This window comes from Falco peregrinus, chromosome 1 (genome assembly GCF_023634155.1).
Source record: "Falco peregrinus isolate bFalPer1 chromosome 1, bFalPer1.pri, whole genome shotgun sequence".
Taxonomy (NCBI): Eukaryota; Metazoa; Chordata; class Aves; order Falconiformes; family Falconidae; genus Falco; species Falco peregrinus.
Genome location: NC_073721.1, coordinates 75,830,000 through 75,857,965, shown reverse-complemented (window position 1 = coordinate 75,857,965; position 27,966 = coordinate 75,830,000). Strand labels below are relative to the sequence as shown.

Below are 27,966 nucleotides of genomic sequence, written 5' to 3'. Positions count from 1 at the left end.
AACACATAAACCAAACTATTGTGTGCCCATGTTATTAGTACAGCCTGCTCATATCTTGTGTACATCACACAGATGTTTTCCATATCCCAGGACTACAGAACAGAGATAGTAAAGGTATACAGAAGGGCAACTAAAAGGGCAGTTAAAATGATCCAAGCGATGGAGCGGTTATGATGAGAAGGGCAACTAAAAGGGCAGCTAAAATGATCCAACCGATGGAGCGGTTATGATGAGAGACAGAAAAGTTGAGATTTTTCCATTTTGAAAAATGAGGAGTGAGAAAGGATATAACTGAATTTTAGAAAATTATTAATGTAGCTGACAAGGTGACTGAAGAGCTGCTATACACCAAACCCCAAAATACTACAATTCAAGAGTGTTAATTAAAATTGGTAGAGTATAAGGTGTTGTGTTTTTTTTTTTTTTTTTAAAAAAGAGGAAAAAAAGAAAAGATACACTTAAAATACTTCTTTATGTAGCAAATAGTGAAAATCTGAAAATTAAGAAATTACTGCCACAGGAGTTTATGGGTACAGCCATTATTCCAAAGTGATTAGATACATTCTTGGACACCAAGTCCAGAAACAGCTTTTAATGAAGAGGGAGGTAACACTCTAATTTTTCTAAACAATTGATGGGATGATGTGGAAGTACCAAGGGCCCAAGCCTAAGCTTACACTTACTACCTAAAGAGGTAGCATCTCTACAGCCACTGCTGGAGATGAAGTACAGGGATGGATGGCCGATTAGTGTGATCCTGTAAAGTATTTCTTAGTTCTTACATTCTCTGTTCCACAGGAGTAACTGTTCTACTGGAGCAGCTCTAACTGATGTATCTAATTAAAATCTGGAGATCAGTTCTCTCCTTGTATTCAGCTCTGACAAAACAGCCCTGTTTAACACCTGAAGGTTTATGTGCCAAAAGATTTTTATAAAAAGATGAACTGGTATAGTAAAAGTACTGAAGTTACCTTTGTTAACTGTTGACAGCTTTAGTGGTATACTTATAATCCCAACCAAATCTTCAGTTGGCACTAAAGATCGAAGGATTGACCTGATTCGAATAGCTTCCCCTTTTCCACTTTGAATAAGCTGTTAGAAAAAGTTTATCAATTAAGAAATGTACTACTGAGAAACATAAAAAAAATAATTCCTCAAAATACCGATATTAATACGATTTTTTTCAAACACTGGGAAAAATGCACAGAAATTCAATTTATCCCAGCACTTTAATGGAGTTGCTGATTTTTAGCGGATCCTACTTTTGAATCTGTCCTAATTTTGATATCATATCAATAATTTCACAGTATTATAAATTCCCAATAGCGCAAAAATTCTCCACATGAATAAGATTCCTAAACCAATTGGATAAAGTGATGAAACTGAAAATTTCTGAAAGACTCACGTTACTTACAGAACCTACAGTGCCAGGTTTTGACCTTGCCTCTTTATACTATGAACAGATGCAAACCTGTCTGATATATCTACACATTTTTCTATTATTTCTGTGCAGTAAATATCTCAAAAGGCATTAACAATGAGGTGACCAATTCCTTTCAACTTCTAGCAGAAATTAAGTATTTACAACCTGTTTGTCTGAAAATCTCTTCCAGTGATTTTTGTAACATGAAACTACTATCTCTGGCAACAGACAGCTACATACAACTAATAAAGTTAATAGTTCTGGTGATAGTAAGTAGGGAGGCTACAAGCCAAATTTCTTGCCTCTTTTTATATTCAGATACATAATGCATCTTCAGCTGGATTTATGCTATAAAGAACTTTAAATACTGACAAGCAAATGTCAATCTAACTAAAACCAAGTCTTGCATGTGTCATGACAGTCAAAACAATTATTTTACATATTTTTCCACGTATTCAACGTGGTATAGATGCAATATTTCATCAATGCACACAAAAGTAGCTCTGTATCACTTTCTTATGAAAATGTTTTTTATGGCTTTCTAAAGAAGATTAAAGGGCCAGTTTCAGAAATTTCACTGACAATGTAAATGTGCAAACTAGTATTTGATCCTTGCTTTGATTCCATAGTCATGTAAAAATTCTCAAAATTTTAGATGAATAAAAAAGCATCAGGAATCAAAAGACCATGAATTTTATAAACATCTTGCAGGGAACACATCTGCCTAGATACAGCAAGAAATGCAGTAAAGTCCACCTTCTGCAGGGAAGAAGGTTTTAAATAGAGAACAGTCTAGTTAGACATGTAGTTCTGTTTACAAATATCCTACATTTTCTAAGCAAGTGACAAAATGAACTTACATGCATTTCTGGTGCACAGCGTCCAAGTAAATCTATGAGAGCTGAGTAAAATGACATGATTGCATTGCCCATGTGCACAATCTCCTCCTCCTCTTCCTCCTCCTCCTCTTCACTAAAAGGTAAACAATACCAGTGAGCATTTTTGCTAATGTAAGTTATAGCTTTATGGAGCTAGATCCATGATCCAGAGACTATTTATCAGGTATACTAACTTCCTCTGCCTCTGGGTTACAGGATTTTTATCCCTAGAGTAAGCATGCAATTGAACAGTAATAACTGACTTCACATGAACCTTCTATCTTCCTCTTACTTCACCTTAGCTTCATTCCACAACAGCCTTCTCCTTTGCTTTGTTCTTCAGGCTTCTTCTCTTCTGTAACTCTTATTCCACTTTTATCTAGCTCACGCTTTATGAATTCAATATGACAACTGCTTGTGGGATGCTAATCTCTAATGCTCTATGTTTGTATAAGACCTTATACAACAGGACCTATCATCCACATTTGCAAGCATGATTAAACCAGTTATTAAATCATCATTTGCCACAGAAGCATTCACATTTACTTACCCTTCTCTTTTATATGCCTGGGAGGGAAGGTCGCGAGTAGGATTCTCCGAGATCCTGATAGCTTCCTGCATAGCTGCCAGCAAACCATTTCCTCCTTCTCCCCTAAGGTCTGGTCCAAAGCATTCTGGCCGTCGAATAAGGAGCTTGACAACAACACTTGCATTTTCCTCAACACTTTCACCTGAGGACCAAAAAAACCTATACATACTTTCTCCTGAAAAGTATCCTTAAGTCAGAAGACAACCACATTTCCCCTGAATTTTACAAAATATAAACCAAATCCTCACTCTTATTTTTGAAAGCAAAAATATCTGAAATTGGCAGCATCGGATACACTTTATCAAAAATATACTGAGGTTTAAGTGTGACAGTGTAGACTTGCCTTGCAAACATTTTACTACACTTGTCTAGAATTGTTCACTTTAGAAGGCTGATTTGCTTTTTATCACAAAGACTACTCTCTGTAGTATAAAGGCTAATAGTCCCAAGTGGCAAGAAGTTTGCTGTTGGGAAGTTTTGGTTCCAGTTAATCCCTCTTCAGCCTCTTGCTCTCTCCCCTGTCCTGCAGGACCAGGAGAAAATGGAAGGTGTGATGAATCACAGATTGAAATAACCACTGCCTAACAGAGAAAGCAAAAGCTATGCATGCAAGCAAAGCAAAAAACATTAATTCACTGCTTCCCAGGCAGGTGTTTAGCCAGTTCCAGAAAGCAGGGCCTCAGCACGCATAATGTTTGTTTGGGAAGACAAGCGCCATAACCACGGGTGTCCTCTTCTTCCTCCTCCTTTCCCTGGGATTTTATTGCTGAGTGCAATGTCATGGTACGGAAAATGCCTTTGGTCAGTCTGGGTCAGCTGTTCCAGCTGTGTCCCCTCCAACCTCCTGCCCACCCTGAACCTATTCACTACAGCTGGGAAGGGGCAAAGTGGGGAAAAAAAGTAAGAAAGCCTTCATGCTGCACAAGGACTGCTCAGCGACATTAAGAACACTGATATGTTATCAACACTGTTTTAGCCATAAATAAAAAGCACAGCACTATACAGGTTGCTATGAAGAAAGTTAAACTCATCCCAGCCAGACCTCGTACCAGTCATAGGAGTTACTCGATTTTTAATGGGCCACCTGAAGCAAGGAATGTTGCTTAACATTATGTCCTTAGTACTTCATCAGTGGAAAACTCATCTAGGAGTTCACGGTTCTCAATATAGATAAAAATAACAAAACTGTACGTAGGTTAAATATAACTAGACTAACATCTGATTCTTTCTATTGCATGTTTGAATATCCGTTAAAACTTCTGCTTGCTCTTTAGAGCCTGAAATTGAATACTTCATCTTTTCTACATACAAAAATCACGTTAAAATCAGTTTTAAAGGTCATGGCTTGCCTGAAACAGCATCATTTATAACAGCTTTGTGTGGAAAAATGATTGTATATTTGAAAAGGCAAAGGAGGAGTTTAACTATTGTATAAATTCAGTACAGGCAGACAGGTTGTGATCTAGATGTTTGCTGGATAAAAGTCCTTAGGAAAATGAACCTTCACATAAATGAACTCTTTGTATGTAACTGCTTCATGGACTGCAGTTAGTGGCATGTGGAAGCACAATAGGAATAATAATTGGGTCAAAAGCTCATCTTATGGCTATATGCAAGTGTTTAGAAATTCACAGTGGCTAGCTTGTAAGAATACTGATAATCTGTAGGAAGATATGAAATTAGTGGGACATGTAGGAAGAAAAAAAAATTACAGGAAAAGAAACGGTTCATAGTCACTGAACTTGTGATGCTAGTAGCTTGGATCATCAGTATCTATATTTTACATGCAAGCTACAATACTAAACCAGTACATAAACACAAGCAAGTTTATATTAAACTGAATGCTGCAGCTTCAGCAGCCACCAAAAAAGTAGGATTAGAAACTGTGACTTAGCTGAGAGCAGCAGCAGTGTTATCAGGAATTCAGAGTCAATGGAAGTTAACAGTAGGTGAGATAACTGGGACGGACTGACTCTAGAATGAGCAGCTAAACACTTTAAACACAACAGCCTTGCACTTTTCCCACTTAAAACACCAGTATGATCTTGATATGGAATGTAGGATGAAAGGAAATGGCCTCAAGTTGCACCAGGGGAGGTTTAAACTGGATATTAGGAAACATTACTGAAGGGGTGGTTAGGCATTGGAACAGGCTGCCCAGGGAAGTGGCTGAGTCACCATTCCTGAAGGTATTTAAAAAGAGCTATCAATGTGGTGCTTAGGGACACAGTTTACTGATGGACTTGGCAGTGGTAGGTTTATGGTTGCACTAGATGACCTTAAGTGCCTTTTCTAACCTAAACAATTCTATGATTCTATACCTTAAGTACAGACTTTGCACGGATTTTATCTTTTTCTTGCTCCTTTTAATTCCCTTTCTTTTCATACTGCAGGGAAAAAGCAGGTTTTAAAATCTTAGTCAACAATTTTAGTATCACTTGGTTAAATCCTTCTAAGTGAAGATTTTTAATATAATGAATGAAGTAAAATCTAATCTCAAAAAGAATCAGTTCATACCTCTCTACAGAGAGACAAAGAATCATCAAAACACACACTGTTCAGCTACAGTCAGGTACTCCTGAATCCTTGCATGTTTCATGTATCTTTCAAGGAGGCAAATACAAAACCCCCTTAAAAACTCTAAGGGGTTGTTTGAATCCATGTTGCAAATCGGATAGTAAATACAAATACAATTATAAAATGTAATTAATTTTTAGTTTAATAAAATCACTACCAACATTGTTTTGAGTGGCTCATTTCCAATAGTTTAGATCTACATGTTAAAAATTCATCTTAATTAGGGCAGGTTTTGACACACCAGTGATACGCCTTGCAAGGAATGCAATTTGGAGTAAATGGAAGCACATGTCAGCAAAAGAACCTTGCAAGTAATTTTAATCTAGAACTTGCAGGAAAGAAACTTACTTTAAGAACAGAGGTCAAATTAATCTTTATCATTGCTCTACTAAAAATAATAAAATTTTTAGATTAATTAGTCTATAGTTCCAATTTACAATTTCTTGTATACTGCATTTACTAGTATAATCTTATTCTCACCTTCTCTGTGTATATATATCTATAGATATAGATACATATTTTCCATATATCTTCTGATAGGATACCAAACTGCTGAAAGTAGATTTAATATCTTGTAGCCTGCTCTAATATATCTCACAGGTCAAGTTAATGAAGAATTTTGTTTGAAGAAAAAAGTTTTGATTGTTCCAAGGATTCACTGGTCAGAATCCAAATTCATTCATGTGTTTGCAAGTATGTGTTTGTTGCTTTAATCTCAACAACCCAAATATTTTACTAATTTATATTTCTAATTGTCCTCTCAAGCAGAGGGCAAAGATAAAGAGTGTTATCTCAAAACTGTTATAATGAGAAGGTTCAAAACCCCAATTACAACTATTTTTCAGAAAAAAAAGCAGCTGAGACACTTGAAACTAAAACTTAATTCTACTAACTAGCAACCCATCCAGCAAAGTTTACTCTTCATAATAATCTTAGATAAGATCAAATGTATCTTCATCTAATTATACAGAGTAGTGTTAACATTTATTTATAAAATAAATACTGAAAACCACACACTTCATTAACTCAACAACTACCTCTTCTACATTTCTTCTGTCATAGCAGTTTGTCAAGTTAGTTTAGCAGCTCAGTCAATAGCTACAGGCTTATCAACTAATGAACATACTTTGGGTATGTTTATTGAACTGAATAGTTAATATGTTTATTGTTTCTCTTTCAGGTATTATGTGCTAATTTCAGACCAATAGTATGTGAATAGAACAGTCAAAATCTAAAATTTAGACTACTTAAAATTATTTCCCTTCTGGCTGTCCCTAGCTGTCCTTTAAAACACTTTCCATATTGGCAGATCAGATAGCGGGTGAACAGACAGATCTTTTGATCTCATCTAATCTCTGATATAGATTACTAGCTTGATGAAAAAAATCCACATGAACTGGAGGATCCTTTTTGTTTAGTGGCATTCAGATAATCTAAATTTAATTTTAGCATATTTTTGTCATGAATTTCCAAAGGAAATTGCCCACAGAAGCAAGTATAAGATGGTTATCAAAGGAGAAGATTTTTTTTTTAAGAATCAGATTTAAGGTACACAGGGTGTTTTACAAACACTGATTCTATGTGAACTATGTCTATTGGAACTATGTGAACACATGTCTATTGGAAATCTGCTTTTTGTAATGCAAAATGGCTTAATTAAAAACCTCTAAATCTCCCAGTGGTATAGTGGCCGAGAAAGGTCTAAAACCAGTGCTCCCAAGTTATATTTATAAACCAGCTTATGTGGTGTATATATAAATACCACAGCTTGCTTACTGAAAGAATTACTAACATCCCTTGCTATCTTAACAAGTTGCTCTATTAAATCATGCAAGTTGCAAAACCAGTAAGGAAATAATGCATCTAACTACGAAGATTTTAAAAATTACGATAAGCAATGCATACCGATAATTTTGTGTTTATAATGAGAACAGTATGTGTTAATCTCTCTTCATGCCTTAGTACGTTTTTATTGTTAGAAAAGTAATTTTAAGGAAACCCTTTATGGAATTTGGATGTCAAGAAATTGTGCTTACTGTTAACAAAAACTGCAAATCTTAAGAATGACAGGTAACGTTCACCCTCGATTGGATTCCACCCAATGTCTGGATATCCTTTAGCCAGCAATACTGGACAGCTCTGCAGGCCACAACCTGCCAGGTAGGTAACAACCTGCAATATAGAAGCAATCAATTATTAATGTGTCTAGGAATAATTTCTAAAAATTAGTATATGAACATAGTCTCTTTTTTTAATAAGAAGGTTTTTCTATACTAGGCGTTTCACCTGAGAAACTACCAATTGCTAATTATTACATCAGTCTTAGTTTCTAGTTCTTGCTTTTGATGATAAAAAAGTCAAGCACTTTATTTCTGAAGTTACCTAATTATATGATGACACAACAATGCAACAACATGAAAAATGTGGAATGTGAAAAGTAAAATAAAATATTGTGGAACTCATATATTTTTTTTACAGTATGCAAAGAAAAGTTTAAATACTATATAACAACTTTAAAATTCACATCAATAACCATGTATGGCTAATTTGCTACAATAGAAAAATAAATAATGCATCAAAAGTTTATTTACTGTAATTCCAATTTTAATAGATATGTGGACAACTACATTTGCCGGAAGACTGATAAATATCACTATACAGTTTTAAGAGACTGAAACCAGAAAGATTACAATATTTGGTAATATGCAAATTCCTAACACAGCATTTCTTATCAAGAGAAATATCATTAACTAAGAGACATTGTTGAGAAATTATGACAGTTTTTATTAATTATAACAAACTGAGTTACTGAGAGACATACAGAATGATTCTCAATCATTTAAAAGGAAATTCGCAGATAACTGCACAAACATGATTTTTGTTTTTATTTAAAATACACAAAGGACAATATATGAACATGATTATAGTACTTAAATATATTTTGAAATAGGTAATAAACTTCAAGAACCTTTCATGAACCTGTAAAAAAGATATAAAAATTAACATTTCTTGGAATGGAAGGCAGCCAAAAACAGGTGGCAAAAGGGAGATAAGTTTTTCTATTTGGAAAAGGGAGGTATGTTATTCTGCTTAAGCACCCTCTAGAAATTCTACCATCCATGAGATCATATTTAGTCATTATCTAATGCCGTAAGAGAGACAGTAGTTATGAATTCAGGAAGAGGAATTATACCTATGCTGATACAGTAAACAAGTTGCCTCCAAAAGGTGGTAACAGAGGAAAAATGGGCTGATATGAAAAATTTGCTTATTATTGTATGCAGTAACGAATTTACTCGGTGCACTCAGTGGAAAAAAATATGCAATTCCTAACAGGACACGATAGCTTCCATTCAGAAGATATAAGTGAATACACACTTGTAGAAGTCTAGAGATGCAGTTCATATAGAATAGGAGAAAACCAGTAGAATAAACATCTTCTCTGTCTCTTCAGATTTTATAATGCTACCACCAAATCCCATAATTTTAATCTATTCAGTTTACTACAGTGTATCATCAGGCCATGGGATGCTTTTGTTGTGCAGTCCTTTACCTGCCACACATTCACACATTTGCAGTAAAAAGATATCAAATCTGCAATGACAAAAGTTCAGAAGTTGTCTGTGTAATTTATTTGTTTTGAACACAGGCTTTATGGTACAAACTTCAGTCACACAGAACAGTGTATCAATCTGATAACTATACAGTATTTTTTTTTCTTTTTATTAAGTATATAGATTTATTTATTGAATAACATCTATATACTGCTCTAGATAAAGTTATTGACTCACCAAAATTAATATAGTACAGCCAGTACATTACCATTCTTACAGCTAAAATGACTGATGATTTTGGGAAGCCCAATCTGAGACACACACAGCCTGATTTTTCAGCATAGAATACTGTGCATGTTACAGCTGATATCTGTTACTTTTTGAACATGCAGCAGTTGTACAGTGCCTAGTATTTGAAGGTAAGCAATCAGTAAATGAGGAAAACACAGTTAATGATCTACAGTGAAACTCAGTTTAAGTGACATGCCCTGCAGTACTTTCCATGAAAATAGAAGACAGTCACTGGTGGCATTCCAGATGCTAGTGGTGTATCCCAAAGGTCGATATTGAGGCCAATACTGTGTCATAACTTTCTTAATGACAGGACAGATTGCACTCTCAGCAATTTTGCAGGTGATACAAAATTGATAATTGTTCTTAACACTACATTTATATAATTAGTATATTTTTATGCTCTATCACACCTTTCCCATTCATGTTCTTGTCTCTGTCTTCTCCTAGCTATCCCCATGATACGTCCATTTAGTTCCATTTCCCAGCTTTTCCTCTCCCACAATATCTGCTGCTCACAAACACCCCCACAATCAGTTCTGGTGTCATCACAGCATTCTCCCACATTGCACAGAGGCTTTCCCTGTACTAAGCTATCACTTAGGTGCTTAACTGTTTTCCTCCACTTATATTAAACACTGCCTTCTGTTTTCTGTTCCACAATGCTGTGCTAGCACATATCACCCCTTTTGTTGCTTTCCTCCTTTTCTGATTGTGCACCAACTTCCATCTCTTAATCTGTTTTCCTTCCAGAACATACAAAGAACTTTCACACATTTTTGCATCCTTTTACCCACCATTTCTAATTCACCATGCCTCTCCTCACATTCTTCTTTATTTCTAACCATTGCCAATGACCTGAGTGCTGGATTTAGTTTCCTACTGCAACTACCCTTAAAATCCTGTTCCAGTTTCCCTTCTTCAAATACTTGCCCTTTTATTCTTAGCTTTTATGTGCATCCCCATCAATCTCTATGATTTAAGTCAAAAGACCTGCTTCCTTTCTTCACATTTTCCTCTTCATTCTCAGATTTCCTCCTCCCCAAACAATGTTTCTTGATATGTCTTTCTCCTGTTTCATACCCTTTTTCTTCTCATCCTTTCTACCTGATAACAATAGTGAAAGGATGCAGAAGATAGAAACAAAGCTCTTTCGCTGTGATTCCCACTTAAGCATAAAGAAAAATCAGGAAAAATACTGCTCAGTCAATCTTACCTTGAGACAGCACATAGCTAGAGCAAGTATTTCTGAGGACATCATACCCCAAAATTACGATGATCATCTTCCCTTGTAGCACAAGTATACGATTTAATATATAGGTAAACAGGTCAGAATGATCACTTACCTTATCGAGATCTGGCTCCTCCAATGCTAGTGCAAGCTCATTGTTGTCCATTACAGAAGCTGCTGCAACATCTAGTGGTGTCGAACCTCTCATTGAAGGAAATGCTGCAGAAGGTTAACATACAGTAATTAAATGCAATTTGCAGTAACCACAGTCATGCAGCAGAGGGCAGCAATCACACTGGAATCTAGAACATAAGAATTAACGGTACCTTGTATGGCTGTTCCTCAATTAAGAACATGGTTAATGTTTTTCAATAACATTAAAATAAATGCTGATTATTTTTTTTCTAACTTGACATCCGTATCTACAAACATACTCAACCGCACTGGTTTTAATTGCAGACAAAAAAATCTGTATTAACAGCAGCAAATCAGAGGAATGTTATACTATTTCTTCAGCAGAGCAATGTGTTATCTACATAATTCTGTATAACCTTATCAATTCAAGATTTAAAAATATGCCTATATTCAACTAAAAGAGACATTTTCAAGATTCAGTGTTACCTGTTTTCTTTCTTTTACTCTTATCCCATTTTCTGTGTTTAATACAGGCAAACTCAGGCATTGAAATGGTCACCATGAACAGCTAAAGCACTGTGAAATCACATGCTATCTTGTCTTACTATATCTTATTAATAAAGCCATCTATCTAGCCAAGAAAATTTTCCTTGTGTTACAAAATCTAATACACACACATTAAAAAACATACATTCAGTGTTCCAAAGAAAAAAATATGAAATTCACATCAGTGGCCTCAACCTCAGAGGGAAGGGAAATGAAACCAGAGGAAATAGGCAAGCACCATAAAGGGCTAATTTAATCTTACAATTTCCAATCACAACTATTTTGAATGGAAAAAAATTCAAACTGTATGGATTTAATCCTAAATTTTTCAAGGTATTTAAAAACGCAGATTTAATCTATTCTGTTTCTAATATTCACAGACACATAAGGATGAAAGAAAAATGGGAAAAAATAGGAGTTAAATGTGAAACCACAAAGTGGTTTAAGCTTCAGAGAGGCTTATTTACATGCTTCAACTTGCTATAGAAATTAGATACTAGTCTTGCAATATCACAGTTCCTCCTGATCTTGCTTTTAGCTGTTACAGCTACATGACATACCCAGTCCAACACTGCTGTTTTCCAGCAAGTAACTAAGATGCTCAAACATGGCCTTTTGGTTTTGACGACTGATTCGACAGAAGTAGCACAGGAATCGACAACAGCTTGCCACCATCTTAGGAAAAATGATCTGCTGAAGAAGAAATTTGACAAAGCAGCGAAATATGTTAATTACCAATCTGTTCCAATTCTTCCTGCGCTCCTAACAAGGAAAGTATAGTGAAGTTACCAGGCTGATAAGCAGCTGACAGTTCTTTTGCTTCTAGGTCTAAGAAAGGACCCATGTTTCCTTTTAACTTTTGTATTCATTAGGCCATTAGCTTTAAAATATTAAAAAAAACATTTTGCAGAGGACTATGGGGGACGTATCAGAGGAAAAAATGGAGATATAATTCTCATCAAAGCAATTTGCAGGCTAGCAAATGCAGTTATACAAAACCTCTGTCTTAGCAGCATTACAGTAATAAGCTCAACCACCAGTATTAAGTCACAGCAGAATAAAGAATATTCAAGAACCTTAGTTTGTTCTCCCATATTACAATAAGAACATATTTTCATATAAAACATTTCTACAATATTCCTATGTTTTTCAATGCATAGGCCTGATAAAATAAAACATTAAATTCCATTAACTATCTAATGCTTTTAAAACCAAAACCAAACAAAACTCCCCCAACACTACTTGAAGAACATTATGTGCAAGAATTTCTCTGAAAATAATTTCATCTGTAGTACTCCTGAAAGAATGTTTCACAACTAGTCATAACATCTTCTGAGATTCATAAGTTATGCCATTCTCACATTTTACTGAAAGGAGATGAAAGAACAAGATCAAAAATCATTGGATGATTTCTGATGCTTGTTTAAAAGTTTTTACTAGATTTATCATTATATAGCACTTTTTTATAAGTGTTAAGTTCAGTTGCAGAGCTATGTCCTAAGGATACTCACAAAATTAATGAGAAAATTAATTACCATCAAGGAGTCATCTTTTTTATATAATCTGACTAGCACCCCTTAGGCATAAGCAGGAATATATTCTATACATTACATATATATATTCCATAATATCCAAGGTGATATCTGAGCATTTTAATCACAATATCATGGACTTTTTTTCTTCCTATGACATCCTGCCTCCTTCACTTCATACTTTTCAATTCTAAATAATATTGCTTATACTTTATTATAACAAATTATAACTTTATTATAAAAAGTGTATAAAACAAAAAAATATATATTTAAGAAGTGTAACCTTTTCACTTAATGAGACAACAATCTTGCAAAAGGTAATTATGTAACTAAAAGCTATATATGTATGTATTATCGTTTCAAGACGTCAGGTGCACTTCCTAACTTCCAGAGACTTGCTTAACTGTAGTTTTTTTGATAATATATGTGGCTCATTTGTCTATTTCAGTCGTGAAGGAACTATTATGTACAAGCAGCATTACATATGATTTCTGCTCTTAAATGCAGGAAATGAATGAAAAACATTCATTCATTCATTCATTCATGAAAACATTCAACAAAGTTTCCACTCCCCATATTTACAGGGATTTTAACAGAATGCATGACATAACTTTGTTTAAAGAATTACAGTTACAGCAATACTGTTAAAAGTTGTCATTTTTAGAAATTCCTCATTGTTGACAGGAATACATAAGAATATGGAATTTTAAAATTTTAAATCAGTAAGAAATAATTTTGAAGTAAAATGATTCACTTCTGATAGCCAAAAAGGGTGTTGCTCAGGATTCTCTGAAGATGAATGAACAACCAACAATAGAAATCAACATGACATTATGATTCCAAAACTATAAGACCTGAAGACACAGTTTTTAAAGTAACTATTTTTGGCATTAAGATACACACTAAAACCTAACTGTGATGGAAATGCTGAAAGCTTGCCCAACTACTTTCTGGGATATACGTTTCGGCAATGAAGTATCTTTCCAGTGTTTTGTTAGTCAGTACCAGCAAAGTACTTCTAGTTACTTAATGAACTTAATGAAGAGTTACATTCAGTCACACCATATTCCACAAATCTCATCTCTTTCTGACTCATTTATTAATAGCACAGCTGGAAAGAAGCCTGACATAGATTTTCTTCAGTTTGAACTGACAATTTTTTACCTTCTCACCATTCCTTCAGAGAGGTGTGAGCTGTAACACTCAGTACATATCTCAGTACAGCCTCATGATAAAATGACTTAACCAAGAATCTGGAGATCTAGGTTAAACCATCTGCTGCCACAACCAGGGAAAATGCCCAATCCCTAAACCAAAACCAGAGACTACATTGCATGGTTGCTCATTCCATCTCTTCAAGCTACAACACCGAACAGAATATGTCCATGAAGCTGGAAAGGGAAAACAAAAGGGAACATACTAATAATCTAGCTGTGAGGAACTTCCCTGAAAGCAGGAAAAGCAGTGTTCTGGTGCCTGATGCCACCACAATACTTGAACTGTGTACCAGCAACTCACTGGACAAACCCACAGAGAATTTCAAAAGAGTGTACAAACCCATAGCTGGCCAAACCATGCTCACCATTTCTGGCCCTAGTCTTCATTCAAAAGAATACCTTACCTGGCAGAGTGAAAGATCCACAGCATGCACAAACATATACCTTTACCAGATTACAGACCAGTGGTTCCACCTAGGGTCAACAGCCTTTCAAGGAGATTTCTCTGCCAGATTAGAAGTTAAGCACACTAGCAGAAGATCAACAGACAGCAGATAACAATAGTTTTAATAGCAGTATTTTCTCTCCCTGCAAGACTGCCATTCTTATGAAGGAAACCTTAAGGCTTGGAACTCAGAAGCAACACTTCTCTGCCTGTACAGCTCCCTGCCAAATGCTTTGTTCTGTGAAGTCTCCCCACTGCAACATCTAAAGTTTGTGCTAACGGTGTGCAAAACTCTTTGTTAATAAGCCTTGCTGTGTTATTTCGTAACATGACTGTAGCCCTGTGACTCCATAAGAAAATTATGGGTTCTGAATCATGACTATCTGGAAGTTTCCACACCAGGTGAAATGAAGCAGTGGTATGGAATAGATCAAATCCCAAACACACCCTATTTCTTGTCCATATTTCCTCATAAGATTTCTATTCCTACGCCAGTTCCAGTCCAATAGGTGAAGTTTTGGATTCCTTCTGAGAACTTTAACTCTCCCCAGGCATTTCATAAAGAAAGAGACATAAAATAGACATTTTGGGTGGCCAGACACATTAAATGCTGCAACATCAGGTTACCAAGTAATTTTCTAGGTCTGCATTCCCTTTGAAGAGTACCATGGTAAGTCTGTAAATTATTTTTGTAGATCTGTGTTAGTAAAATTTTCTATGAAAACTTTTTCATTAGAATTAGAAGGCATTGTGGGGTTGTTTTGGGTTTGGATTTGGTTTTTTGGTTGTTTGTTGGGTGGGTTTTTTGTCACCTTTGACTATATGTACACATTGTAGTAAAAACAGAGGGTTGTGACACCTATACATTATTAAAGTATTAATCCTTTTATAAATAATTTAGACTTGCCTTGAACTCAAATGTGAGCATATTAAAACAGAATAACTAAAAGCAGTATGTGAATACTTATAACAGTGTGACAGTATAGCCAAACATGATGGATAAGTGTTTTATAGAAGTATATAGCTATGTGACCAAAGAAGCAAAGAAAGGGGGGTGTAGCTGCACATAGAAGGCATTCAAGTTATGAAAAGCTGCCAGACAGAGACAAGGGTAAGCACTGGGTGGTAAAATGGGCTGAAAATTGTTCCCAATATGTAAGAATGAGTGGCCAGGCAAAACAAAACAAGATAAGCAGTACTGGGATCGGAGAAGACCCTTATTTTTGGGAGGGAGTCAACAAGATAAAAATATCAGGCATAAACAAAGCGAGGAATGAAGACAAGCCCACTTCACTTCTGACTTTTTTCAGCAGCCTAAATACAGTAGCCTGAAGTTAGGCTTTTCAAAATGTGCACCAATCTGCTTTTCAACTAATACATATATATTCAAGCATAACACTAAGAAATTGGAAAATACAACGCTGCAAGAAAATTATCAAGTATTTAAATTTGAGCATTCAAAATTAAAGTAGATTTAGTCTCTTATTATAGTTTATTGCTAATAACATTTCATCTAAGATGAAAAGCTATATTTTCCTAGCAGAGCTATGCCTTCCATAAATGCACTAATGTATATATTTAATTTAAAATAAGAACAAAACCTTTTTAAGTCCTATTAAAAGACAAGTGATACACATATAACCTCCCAGTCACTTTTTAAAAATCAAGTTCTAGAATGCTGGGCTTCTCCCTCTAGTAATGTAAAAGCTGTTCTATTTTTAACAGTAATCGATATTTCAATTCGGACAAGCAAAATTTGTCTTAAATGAGGGGGATTTAATTTTCTTCACATACTTCCTCTTAAACACCCTAGCATACTTTTGGAAACGTTCAAAATGCAAAACACTCAATAAAATTATGGTGAAATTACCTGAGATTTATCTCCTCCAAGCACATTCACCATCACATCCATAACAGTCTCATGCATGCCCAAGACTCTCATTAAGTTAGGATGCTGATAAAACACCTTGTTGTTCATTATATCCCTAAAATGGAAAAAAAGGGAATAATGTGTTTTTAAGAAACACCATTTTAATTTAAAGCAATGACACATTATTATAGATTTCAGAAATAAGCATTCACTATAACATAATATTAAATTCTTAGATTTCAGAATAATACAAAAACACCTGACAACTAAATGCTTTATATTTCAATATGCTGTCATTCCTCTCATTTTCATGAATTCTATATAATAAAAATCCAAACTTTTAAATTATTTCAAAATCACATTTCTTCATCTTTCAATTGCTCTTACCATCTGTTCTGTTTAAAGAAAAAATATATTCCGTGGTGATCTAAGTGAGAAAGGATATATTCTGTTATGTTTTAAGTAGAGAACGGTGATCAAATCTAAATCTAATATTGCCCCTGCAGTAACGCCTCTTAATTAATTTTCTCAGTTCACAAAGTAGAAGACAGTAAATAGACTTAATATTCTAGGTTAGCTGTTAAATGTGTTTCATCAATATTTCCAAAATCAAGACCATCTGTCAGAAGATGTAAAATGGCATGCAATCCCCTTAAACATGAATATTTTAACATTTTCACTCTGCCCACCATCCTCTCAACATGTTCTAGAATTTCCTGTATTGGTTTCATAATCCAGAACACAATTTATGTGTTTCAACTTGAATCCAAGGATTTCTAACATTTTAGGTCAGCCTGTTAAAAACAAATGGCAAATAATAGACATCATGCATGCTTTAAAGAAATAAAGAAAACTGGGAATGGAATGACTCATAATACAGCACCTCTGGGAAGGGCCTACACGCATGCCAAGTTTAGACAAAACTTACTCTTTATCCCTCCTAGAATTCTCAGCAACTTTACAAACAGCATCAGGGACAAAGGTAATACCGTTGCATACTAATGAATTGTTACATGACTTGCTCAGTTCAACCAAAGAGATTAGTCTTTGCAATTTTTACAAAAGCAATACAATTTTTAAAAAGAAATAGAGTAATGGAAGTTCCTTGCAACTATTGTAAAAGAGAGAAACTGTTCAATGTTCTTGACGAAGGACAAATAAATACAGTTTTTAGGTAATCATACTATCATTTTCTCTCTTTTTAAATACATGATTTTAATTGAAGTAATTAATTTTCTGTGATTTTTTTTTCCCTTCCAACATTAAATAGCCTAATCCAGCAATTATTCACCCAGGAGGTGCAACAGACATGCAGGCATGTACCATAATACTGCTGCTTAACAGTGGTAATTTCATAGCAAAGACAGAAAAAAATATTCTCACATCAGTAGGCATTACATGAAGACGATTTCTTATAATTCTAATGTAATTAAGGATAAAATAATCAGTCTTCCATGTTCAAATACTTTAAGTTGGCACTGATGATGACATAATAATTACTAACCAATCTGAAAATTTTCAGAGCACAACACTTTGCTGGTTCTTAGCTTAACTGCAATCTTAACTGCTTGCACAAACTTTCCAATTAAAAAGACACCAGCAAGTTTATTTACTCATGCATGAAATATAATGTGAGCTTTGAGTTTGGGAAAGATGTGGTATTGACACCAATAAAGATTTAATTTACTTGTTTTCTCCAGAGCTGCCAAAACATGTACTTTGATGAAGCTTTAAGCATTAGGCTTAACTATAGCAAAAGGAGTCAATTTTCTTTAGATAAGAAAATACTTTAGTTCCCAGAAACTTTGACACATTTGATACTGCTAGAGATGAATTGGAGCCATCTGGGAAATATCTAGGCAAATCAAAATTTCTAAAACATATCTGCATTTTAGTACAGTAGTAATTTTCATTGAGGATCTAAAATGAAAAGATTTAATAATATAACAAAAAAGCTCTATACAAACTTAAAAATAAAATTATGTGAATTACATACCCTAATCCATTAATCATTAGCAATTCCTCCTCTTTTCCCATCCTGACACTAAGAAGTGAGCGAATCTGGCCCAGTGCTGCAAGCAGATTAATGGTGTCTTTGACAGAGGCAGCACTAATAGTGTATGCTTTCCTCAGGGCTTGCAGTAGCTCACCAATGCTGTCATATTGCCTACGAAGGAGGGTGTACATAATCCGAACTAATTCTGGATCTTGAATCTGATCTTCCTGGGACCAGCGCACCATAGTCTGGGATATAAGTTCTTTCAGTGTAGCTAAAAGATAAAATACAGAAGAAGTTACTAGCTATTACAACAAAAAAAAAAAAATGTCAAAAATATGTATAAAAGTAGAATATTAGATAACAGTGGACAATGAGGCAAAAGAACACAAGCAGAGTTAAAAAGATTTTTCAACTGGAAAAATAATTTTTAGGTCTTTCAAGATAAGAAACACCTACTTAGTGTTCAAGTCAATATCAGCAATGAAAACTTAGTTGATCATGACTTTTAAGTTAGATGTTATATTTAAACTTTTGATTTATCCTTAATTTCTAGATCAAGATTATAAAATAGCACTAAGTGCAGCAAAAACACCTTTTCATTAGGAATGACTGAAATCTAATTTTATAATGCCAAAGAAACATCATATTTTGATGATCATCAGCCTAGGTTTTGAATGCAGAAATTGGTAATTAAAATTTCAGTAAACAGTTTATTGACTGGCAAGTATGAGTTCAAATTACAGCAGAAATATTCATGAATGTGTGCTCAGCTTGCCAATCAATTTTGTTGTGGGGGGCACAAGGATGAAGTATGTTCTAAACTTACAAAACTGCCAGAAAGGGGGATGAGATAGCCACCTTTTTAAATCAAATACCCAATTCAGGACCTACCCAGGATGGCTTGAGCCACTTTTGCTGCTTATTCACTTGAAGAATATTTAGCTATATTGTTGTTCAGATAAAGGACCTACACTGTCTTCAAAGTGATGATCTACTTAGAAACATCTCAGAAACATATGATGATGAAAACTCACTAAGGAGTAGGATATGCAAACTGAGTTAGAATAGAATTTACTCTGTATTTCCCATCTGTTTGGGGAAAGTCATTGTCACTTGGAAATACATTTTCTAAAAAAATAATACTGTTTGGAACTACACAGTGCATATTGCTTGAAGCAGTTCTGTTGTACACGTTTCACATTCAATGACCCTGAAAACAATTTTTCTGAGCTCAGAGTTTAGGAAATTCACCTGAAAACTAAACACATATTCCAGTCGTTGTTCCAACAAACGTTGTTGGTTGATAACAAGTAGAACATGAATAATCACCTTCTGTCTTAAAACAATACTACAAGTTTCTTTTCTCTATTTCCAGCAATGTCACCTCCTGACTTTCCCAAAGTTCTTCCAATTTTAAGAACTGCCCCCTCCCAATTTCCAGAACAAAAGTGTTTATAGCTAGTGTATATCTATTTATTTTTGTGTCTACACTATCCTTTCACTTGCTAACTCTCCTCCCTTACAGTTTACTTGATGTATTTAAAGAAAACCATCATTAATACTCAGATTTTGTTCAATAAACAGGTTCTTTTCTGTGGGGCAGATTCTGTATTTCATTAAGACAGCCCTATTCTTAGAGGCATGTTATAACTGAAAACATAAATAAGCTTAGTTCCAAAACACCATATAACTTTTTACAATTTCTTCTTTCAGTGCAACAAGGCACTCTCCTTTTCTTTGATTCTTGCACTAAACTCTTCTTTCCTAGAATAACTAATAATTTCCTATAACCTTCCAACTCATCAAGTGTCACTGATTTCTGGTTCCAAAAATATAACACACTTCTTACGTCAGAAACTCAATTATCATATTAAAGAACACAATTACTTACTCTGGCTTTCTGATAGGGGTGAAAGGGATAAACATAGGCTAAAGAGCAACCTGAAGTGGTAAACTCCAGAAGGAGTTAAGGTTTCCTCCTGTGAAATGACATTAGGTCTTTGATATCTCAAGTGATGGCTGCCCTTACAAGGCTAAAGGACAGACTGTGACAAATTTTTGTCTTTTTGCTCTACAAATCTAGTTCCTCATTTCCTTAGCACTGCCAGAAATAAATATTTTTTGTTGGATTGAAAGGACTATTACTTTCAAAATAATGTCATATTTTTGAATTATTTTTTTTGGTTCAATGAGGGAAAATACCATATGATTCACTCCAAATAGTATTTTCCATGTTGGCTACAAAATATTATTTGAACTTACTAAATTATGAGGGCAATTTTATACATTTAACTGTCAGATATTTATACATGGAACTGAAAACGTATTACAAGTTTTAGTACAAACATAATATTGCACAAGAAACACATTCTCATAAAATAAAGAAGTGAAAACCAAATATTTTCCCTGATATTGAATTGCCTGTGCAGAGTTTTCTATGTGTAAGTGCATCAAAATGGTCTTGTGTATTTTAGAGCTTCTCTCTGGAGTTTTGAAAATGTTTCTCCATAAAAAGTGTTAGTTTTTCTTAGGTTTTAATACCTTTGAAGGTTTTTTTTTTCTTCTGATAAACTTTTAAGTATCATATTGCTATATGTAATTACTTTTAGGTAGTATGGCAAATAGCCTTGGGAAATCAATTAGCCATGTTCTTGCATGAATGAATTTTTGGTCAGAAGATAAAAAATGGAGGGCAGAACTAAATGGTAGTGGTCACAAAGAGGGAGAAACAGAGGTGAAGTTCTGCATATATCCATGCTGTGTTCTGTGATGTTAAGAATCTTCCTTCCCTAAAAGACCTGAAAAGGGGATAAACAGATGCAAACAAGTTTGATGATAGAAAGTTATGAATGGGTGTAACTGAAAAAAAACCAAAAATAATTAGAACTTAAATGGACAGAACTGGGTAATAAAATGGTGATGAAATTCATGTTAAAAAAAGTAACTATAAATAAAATAGGGTAGGAAAATACAGTCTTCATTTATAAATATAACAATGAGATGTTAACAAAGATAAGATCTGGCAGATAGATCCAAGAAAATCACAGAATCACAGAATAGTTGAGTTTAGAAGGGACCTCTGGAGGTCATATGGTCCAATGCCCATGGTCAAGCAGGGCCACCTTCAGCCAGTTGTCTAGGACTGTGTTCTAGATGGTTTTTGAATATCTCTAAGAGGGAGAGGTCCCTTATCTTATAAAACTAGCTCAATTATCAGTATCAACTAAAATCCACTGACAGTCAAAAAGATCAAATCAAAAGCCATGATATTAAGAAAGCAATGTTTAAAGCAGAATACATTTATGCCATTATGTTAATCCACAGTTCAGTCACACCTTTTCATCCCACACAAGACGAGGCCTTCAAATGAAGCACATTCACAAGGCAGGAGCTAAGCCAAAAAGAAAGGTGTGTCTTCATGTAATGGATGACAGAATCCTGAAACTCCCTGCCAAAAATGTAGCTGACGCTAAAAGTTCACATTTGCTCAAATGGAGACTACACAAGTATCTGCCAGAAAGGTACAATGGGGATAGACAAAGATAAACCTCTTCAGAGTCAGGAAATCTCCAGAGCTGAAGATAAATGGAGACTGGGACAGTATTAAAGTGGTAAGTATCATATCTGATTGTTTCATTCTTACTTGTCCCTAGATAACCATTTGTGGTCACTGTTTGAAACAAGGTATTGGGATGGATGGATCTGAATCATTACACCTGTCTTACCCATAATATTCCAAAACTTTAGGGGCTGCTTAGTGTTTCTACCTCCGAGCATATAAAGCTTATGCTCAGTATTAATTTCTTATCTGAATTTTTTTTTTAAATACAGAACTTTGCAGTCTGGTTTCTACTACTTAACGCTAAAGGCTTCTCAAGTTGCCACTCTCAGCCACTTACACATACTCGCCTACATCTAAGCACAGCAGTACACTCTGAGGACTTCTAACTGAACTCCTGCAAAGAGGAAAGCCAAAAACACTTGCGAAATTTGACAACCACTTTATTAATAAACTTTAAGAGGCATTAGAGTTAAAAAAATTAGGAAATAAGAGAATAATTCCTTCTAGGCTGCTCTTACACCTGTACGTCTTAATTTAGGTTTAGCAGTCTGCTTAGAGTCTCTTTTTGTATTCAGATATATTGTCACAGGGATCTGCTGTTTCCTTCCCTCTAATCCTTTCTACCTCTTTTGCCCTGTACTGAAACTGAGAAGCTCCTGTGTTTGTTTCACCTGAGAAAAAAAAGATCTCCTTGCAACTCATCCAAAAGATAACAGATGAGAAACAATCAAATGTGATGACTCCAGCATGATCTCAACAATAGATAGAAAAATCTGCTATTCTTTTTGACTGCTAATAAGTAACAAATGTACTGTACTGCAACCAAACATTCTGTAACCAAAATTAAAAAAACAAGCAACAAAAGAAATGGAGCCCACAGCCAGCGTGAAGTCTATTGTAAGTAACAACTACTAAGTTACATTCTGTGGTTTCAGTATAAGTAGCACTCTAAGGAACAAAGTCTCAAAGGACACAAGCAAAGATTTTTCAACTTAACTTTACAATCACATCTTTTTTTTTTTTTTTTCCCCTTGAACATGTAGTGGTTATTATCCAACAGAGACTTAACCTTTTCACATAAACATTCTCATATATACACACTAAGTTCACTTTGAAAGACCCATGGTTTATTGTTTAAACATAGGAACTGAATTAGGGTATTTGTTCAAGCCAGTAAATTCTACTTCCTGATTTCTGTTCTAGGACCAACAATCAAGTATATACCTTCCAAATATATGGTTCTACATGAAAGATTTATATTATAATAGCAGATATCTTCCCTAAGTCAGAAGCACCTCAAAAGCCCTAGTTAAGTGAGCCTGACAGACATAGTTTCTATTCCCAAAATGCATGCACAAAATCATTGATCTCCTTTCATTTCTACCTGCAGAAAAACTAAAGAGTATACATATCACTCGCTAGCTTAAATAAAAAGTCTTTCTTTGCCATTTCTTGCGTGTAAGGGTACTACTACTTTTATCACACCACAAGCCTCTGGCATGTGGAGAGAGGTGATGGGCAGGCCAGTACATTTAACCTGTAACAGAAGCTGGGAGCAACGTGAATATTGGGCATGGTGACATTGATAACCAGCTAAAATAGTTGCTAATGTTTTTCCAATTTTTAAGTTTTAACAAGAAATTGCAGTGCCTTAACAATCTTTCAAGACTGTATGATGACTACCCCATATATATGCCTTATATAAATTATGACTTGACAGTTAAAAAAGTCACATTATCATAACTAACATTAATTTATTGCCTCAATGTGTTTATTCTCTGAGTTATAGCTTGTTTTAAAAACAAATTTTACTAATTCATTATTAACACTAGTTTAAATTTCTGGCATTCCTCTCCTAACATAAAAGTCCATTTGTGAGTAGATATGAATGCATGCTTAGAGGAAAGGAAGACTTTTTTATAGACACTAGTTCCTTCCTATGAATATTCAAATGCTGAGTATGTATAACCAGATGCTCAAGGCCAGAGACTTTTAGCCTTGGCAACATGTACACACCATGCTAACCACAACCCATCTTCATGCATACAAGAGGATGGGGGTACCTCAGGCACCCATTTGTTTCACTCTCTGAATTCCAAATTTCCTGGGGCGTACAAGAGAATTGCACATATGGACTACATACCTCACAGTCTCCAGCTACATTCAAGAATATAATATAATAAATATAATTTAATATAATGTAAATATTATATATTTTTTCATTGTCATTTGAATGAGTTCATATACATATTAGTACTATGCATCACTCCAAGGGGAAGCCCAAACCTGAAGAGATTATCTGAAATTTCTAGAATCACTTGTCCAACCTGCATTTCTTGTGACCAAAAACTCCAGTACATGAAATAAATAACCTGCTCTGTTGCAAGGGCCAGATACCATGTGCCCTGAGGCTTTAGGAGTGAATGCTTCCTGATTCATGACAACAGAATTCACATGAAGCCTGAAGAAGAAATTATACTTCCCAGATATTGAGTAGGTCCTACTACCATTTCTCTTTAGAAAGCAGATGCTGACAGATGAGTCACTGGAGAATAAAGCCCAGTCAGCAGACCTATCTTTGTGCAGCACATTAAATTATTATAAGATTTAATGTATTTACAACCTAGTATCAAGCTTAACAGATCCAAAGATGCTTTTAGGACAGGATAAACCCTCTCTGGTGTTTTACAGAACAGGCAGATCATGTAAGAGGTGTCCTGAGTTATAAAATAGCATTGCTGTCTAATGTCACACAAATCCTGATGAAATTATTAAGTCGGAAATGAAATTAACTATTCTAGGTCTGCACAAGGACTGATTGCCAAACTGAGCAAACGGGAATTAGAAGAGGAGGATTTACTACCATTGTTGGTTGGAAGACCAACTTCAGGTCACTTGTACAATTTTGCAAGTGGTATTTGTATGGTGTTATAGAAACTCAGAGCTGGCAAAAGCCAATCTTGATTCACAAAGGCAACAAGAAACCTCAGCAAAACTTTATCTTCTAAAGGAACACCTGGAGGAAATAAGACTTTTTTCCTGCCTTATTCCTCACCATCCACAGTCACTACTAAGGACTGAAAGCTCATAAACAAATGACAGCAAAGACAAAATTTCCGAGATTCACACTATAGATTAATCTCACTGGGGATAATACACGGCAGTGAAAGGCAGGTTTGCTGCTCAGAGGCTCAACAAAATAGTCATGCAGATGGCAGAGGAACTGCAAGCACAGAACCCATCTTGCCTATTTAGAATAAGATCACTCCTCCTGTGTTGGGGTATAGGGTAAGAGAATCTACATGTACAGGAATACTGCTCAGAATAAAACATCTATGATTTCAAGTGTTTTGGGGTGTTTGCATGCATGTATGTACATTTGTGTGTACACATACCCTAAGAAAAGGTAGTATTAAAAAGGAATGTGAACACTTTGGCTACTAGTCTTTCCCTGCTGGTAACAGAAACAGCTACAATAATTTATTAGAGGAATTAGAACCAAAAGAACAATATACCTGCAAAACGCAACATGAAATATTGCAGAGATGAAATAATAATGACAAATTGCTACTCGACTGAAGCAGCCAGAACTTGAGATAACTTCAGGATATGTGTAGGCTTTCCGTCTTCCATTTACAAATAAGCTCAATTTTGCTCTCAAGTAGCAAAGACATTGAACTAACCTCTGTAACAAATGCCACAGGGAGGTATCCATAACATTTGTTATTTCAGTCCTTCCTTTAATTATAAGTAGTGTATCTTTGAGACACCAATAATACATGCAATAGTCTATTTTCAGCTTTCCATTGCTAAAATGACTCTGTGCAATTATCAATTACTTAATGCATGTGCATTTTTTTCTTAAATTCATTAACTAACTAAATAATATTCTTCAAAGCATTATAAGAAATGACAAGCGGCTATACATAGCATCTCTGTAGCTATGAACATGCTTGCTTTCTCTGAAAATCCAGCATTTCAAAGAACCAAAAATGGTTCACATACAGTATAGCACTTATTCATAAGTTCTGGCAGTAATCACAAGTTAAAATTGATTGTATGCAGTAAAAAAAAACCTAACCAACAAAAAAAACCCCACTCTTATTTCTCTGTATAAAGGTATATAACAAAACATATACGCTGTAAGTATTCAAATACTTGCTAGATAATGCTTCTGAATCTGGTTGTTAGAATGTGAAGAAAACTTGCTGAAACAAATTCTTAGTCTCCTTTTCTTCCTGATTTATGACATTAGGCGTGGTAACAAGATGACAGATATGAAATACAGCAAGTATATGGCATTTGCGTATAAATAACAATAAATGTTATTTTAATTCACTCTTCTACAGAAAAGACAAACTTCCCATCTTTTTGTATTACAAAAACTATGAATTACAGTGCTGTATTTATCCATCATTCCTCTACGTGGAAAAACCTTGATTCAACTACATTTATGTTTCTTACAAGAACTAACTGTAATTTAGGTAAAACTTCCATTGATTAACATCTGTCAAGCTTTGCACAGCTTTCTCTAAATGCAATATACAACATGGCTATATATGTTGTCAGCTGATACATATATCATATGAATCAAGCCCAACAAACCTCCACAGTGCTTTGCAACATGTAATATCAGGCCTTTTTAAGAAAGCTCATCAGCCTACCTGCTCAGCATTAGCCAAGAAAGAGCCTGGACTGTTTGGCTGAGTGAAGAGAAGGCTCAGGGGCACCTTGCCAATGTATATAAATACCTGAGGGAAGGATGTAAAGGAAACAGAGGCTCTTTTCAGAGCCCAGTGATGGGACAAGAGGCAATGGGCACACACTGAAACACAGGAGGGTCCATCTGAGCAGAAGGAGAAACTTTTACTTTGAGGGTGACTGAGCACTGGCACACATTGACCAAGGAGGTTGTGGAGCCTTCATATTTGGAGATATTCACAAGCCATCTCGACGTGGTCCTGGGCAACCTTTTCTAAGTTGCTTTGCTTGAGCAGCAGGGTTGGACCACATGACCTCCAAAGGTCCCTTCCAGCCTCAGCCATACTGTGGTTCTATGAATCACTTGCCACAGGGCATTACAGATCTGAAAACAGTGGCTTACTCTTAAATACCATTACGCTAATTAACATTAAGTAAATTATTGTATTGTTTCAACAGTTACTCTCAGTTCTCTGTGTGCTTATTCAGCTGTTCTAGGCGGAAGGACTGTTTTCAGTGATGTAATATATATTCTCCCATACATATTGTTTCTAGGTCTGTGGCTTAAATTGTCTCTCCTATCTTATTAGTTTCAAAACATATATGCAGACTTTTCAAGTGTTTTGAGTTAAATATTTATATTTTTACGAAATGTTAATAGCTTACTATTACTCAGCAAACACACAGGGATATCCCAGTCTTCTTTCACTATAATATTCTCCTATGGTGTCTGCTCTTTTCATGTATGTTTAAGCAACATCAAATCTCACTGTAAAGGGCAATGAGATTTATAAATATAGAGAAAACTTTCCAGGCAAACTCATGATATCTAGGCGGAATTATTCTCTGCCCTATGGTTTTAGAGACAATTAAAGATCTATAGAAGCAAAGAGCAGGATAAAAAACAGCAATATTAAATTCTGGAAAGTTCTGTTAACTTAAGCATTTATAAATGCAGCATTTGCACTTGTAATTAAGATAATAAAGATGTTTCTTCTGTTTAATTAGTCAAATATGTTGAATTCAGAAATTCTTAAATTCAGAAAGGGTATGGTAAGAGTGAGTATGGTGTGGATATGTGTATGATATGTGAAAATATGTATGAAATGTGCCTGTATGTGATACTTGAGATAAATCAGAACAAGTTATTAGTTTTTAACGAATGTATATATTCACCATCATCAAGTGAAAGAAGTGAAAGCCATCCCTTCTTATACAAAAAAGAACTGTAAAACCATTTTGTCACATATATCTTAGTACTGAGATGCATACAGCTTCTCATGCAGCCAACAAAAATGAAGCTAATCTGTAAAGACATTTTTGCATTTTAAAAAACATCAAGCCATATACATGGAAACTTCTCAAGTTTGGAATTCTTGAGTCTAGATTATGGTGCCATAATTAACTTTTTACATT

At 34.9% G+C, this 27,966-nt stretch overlaps 1 protein-coding gene across 1 annotated transcript in view; it reads right to left on the bottom strand.

Annotated features, from left to right (window-relative positions):
- The window catches only part of RYR3 (ryanodine receptor 3), a 233,209-nt gene that overhangs the window by 85,608 nt on the left and 119,635 nt on the right, over positions 1 to 27,966 (bottom strand). Inside the window, exons 40-47 of the mRNA XM_055811431.1 lie at positions 18,285 to 18,558; positions 16,289 to 16,403; positions 11,785 to 11,917; positions 10,659 to 10,762; positions 7,504 to 7,639; positions 2,852 to 3,032; positions 2,284 to 2,395; positions 972 to 1,092 (exon numbers count right to left, since the gene is read on the bottom strand). Of these exons, the coding sequence (XP_055667406.1) occupies positions 972 to 1,092; positions 2,284 to 2,395; positions 2,852 to 3,032; positions 7,504 to 7,639; positions 10,659 to 10,762; positions 11,785 to 11,917; positions 16,289 to 16,403; positions 18,285 to 18,558 (1,176 nt within the window). The remainder of the gene's footprint in view (positions 1 to 971; positions 1,093 to 2,283; positions 2,396 to 2,851; positions 3,033 to 7,503; positions 7,640 to 10,658; positions 10,763 to 11,784; positions 11,918 to 16,288; positions 16,404 to 18,284; positions 18,559 to 27,966) is intronic.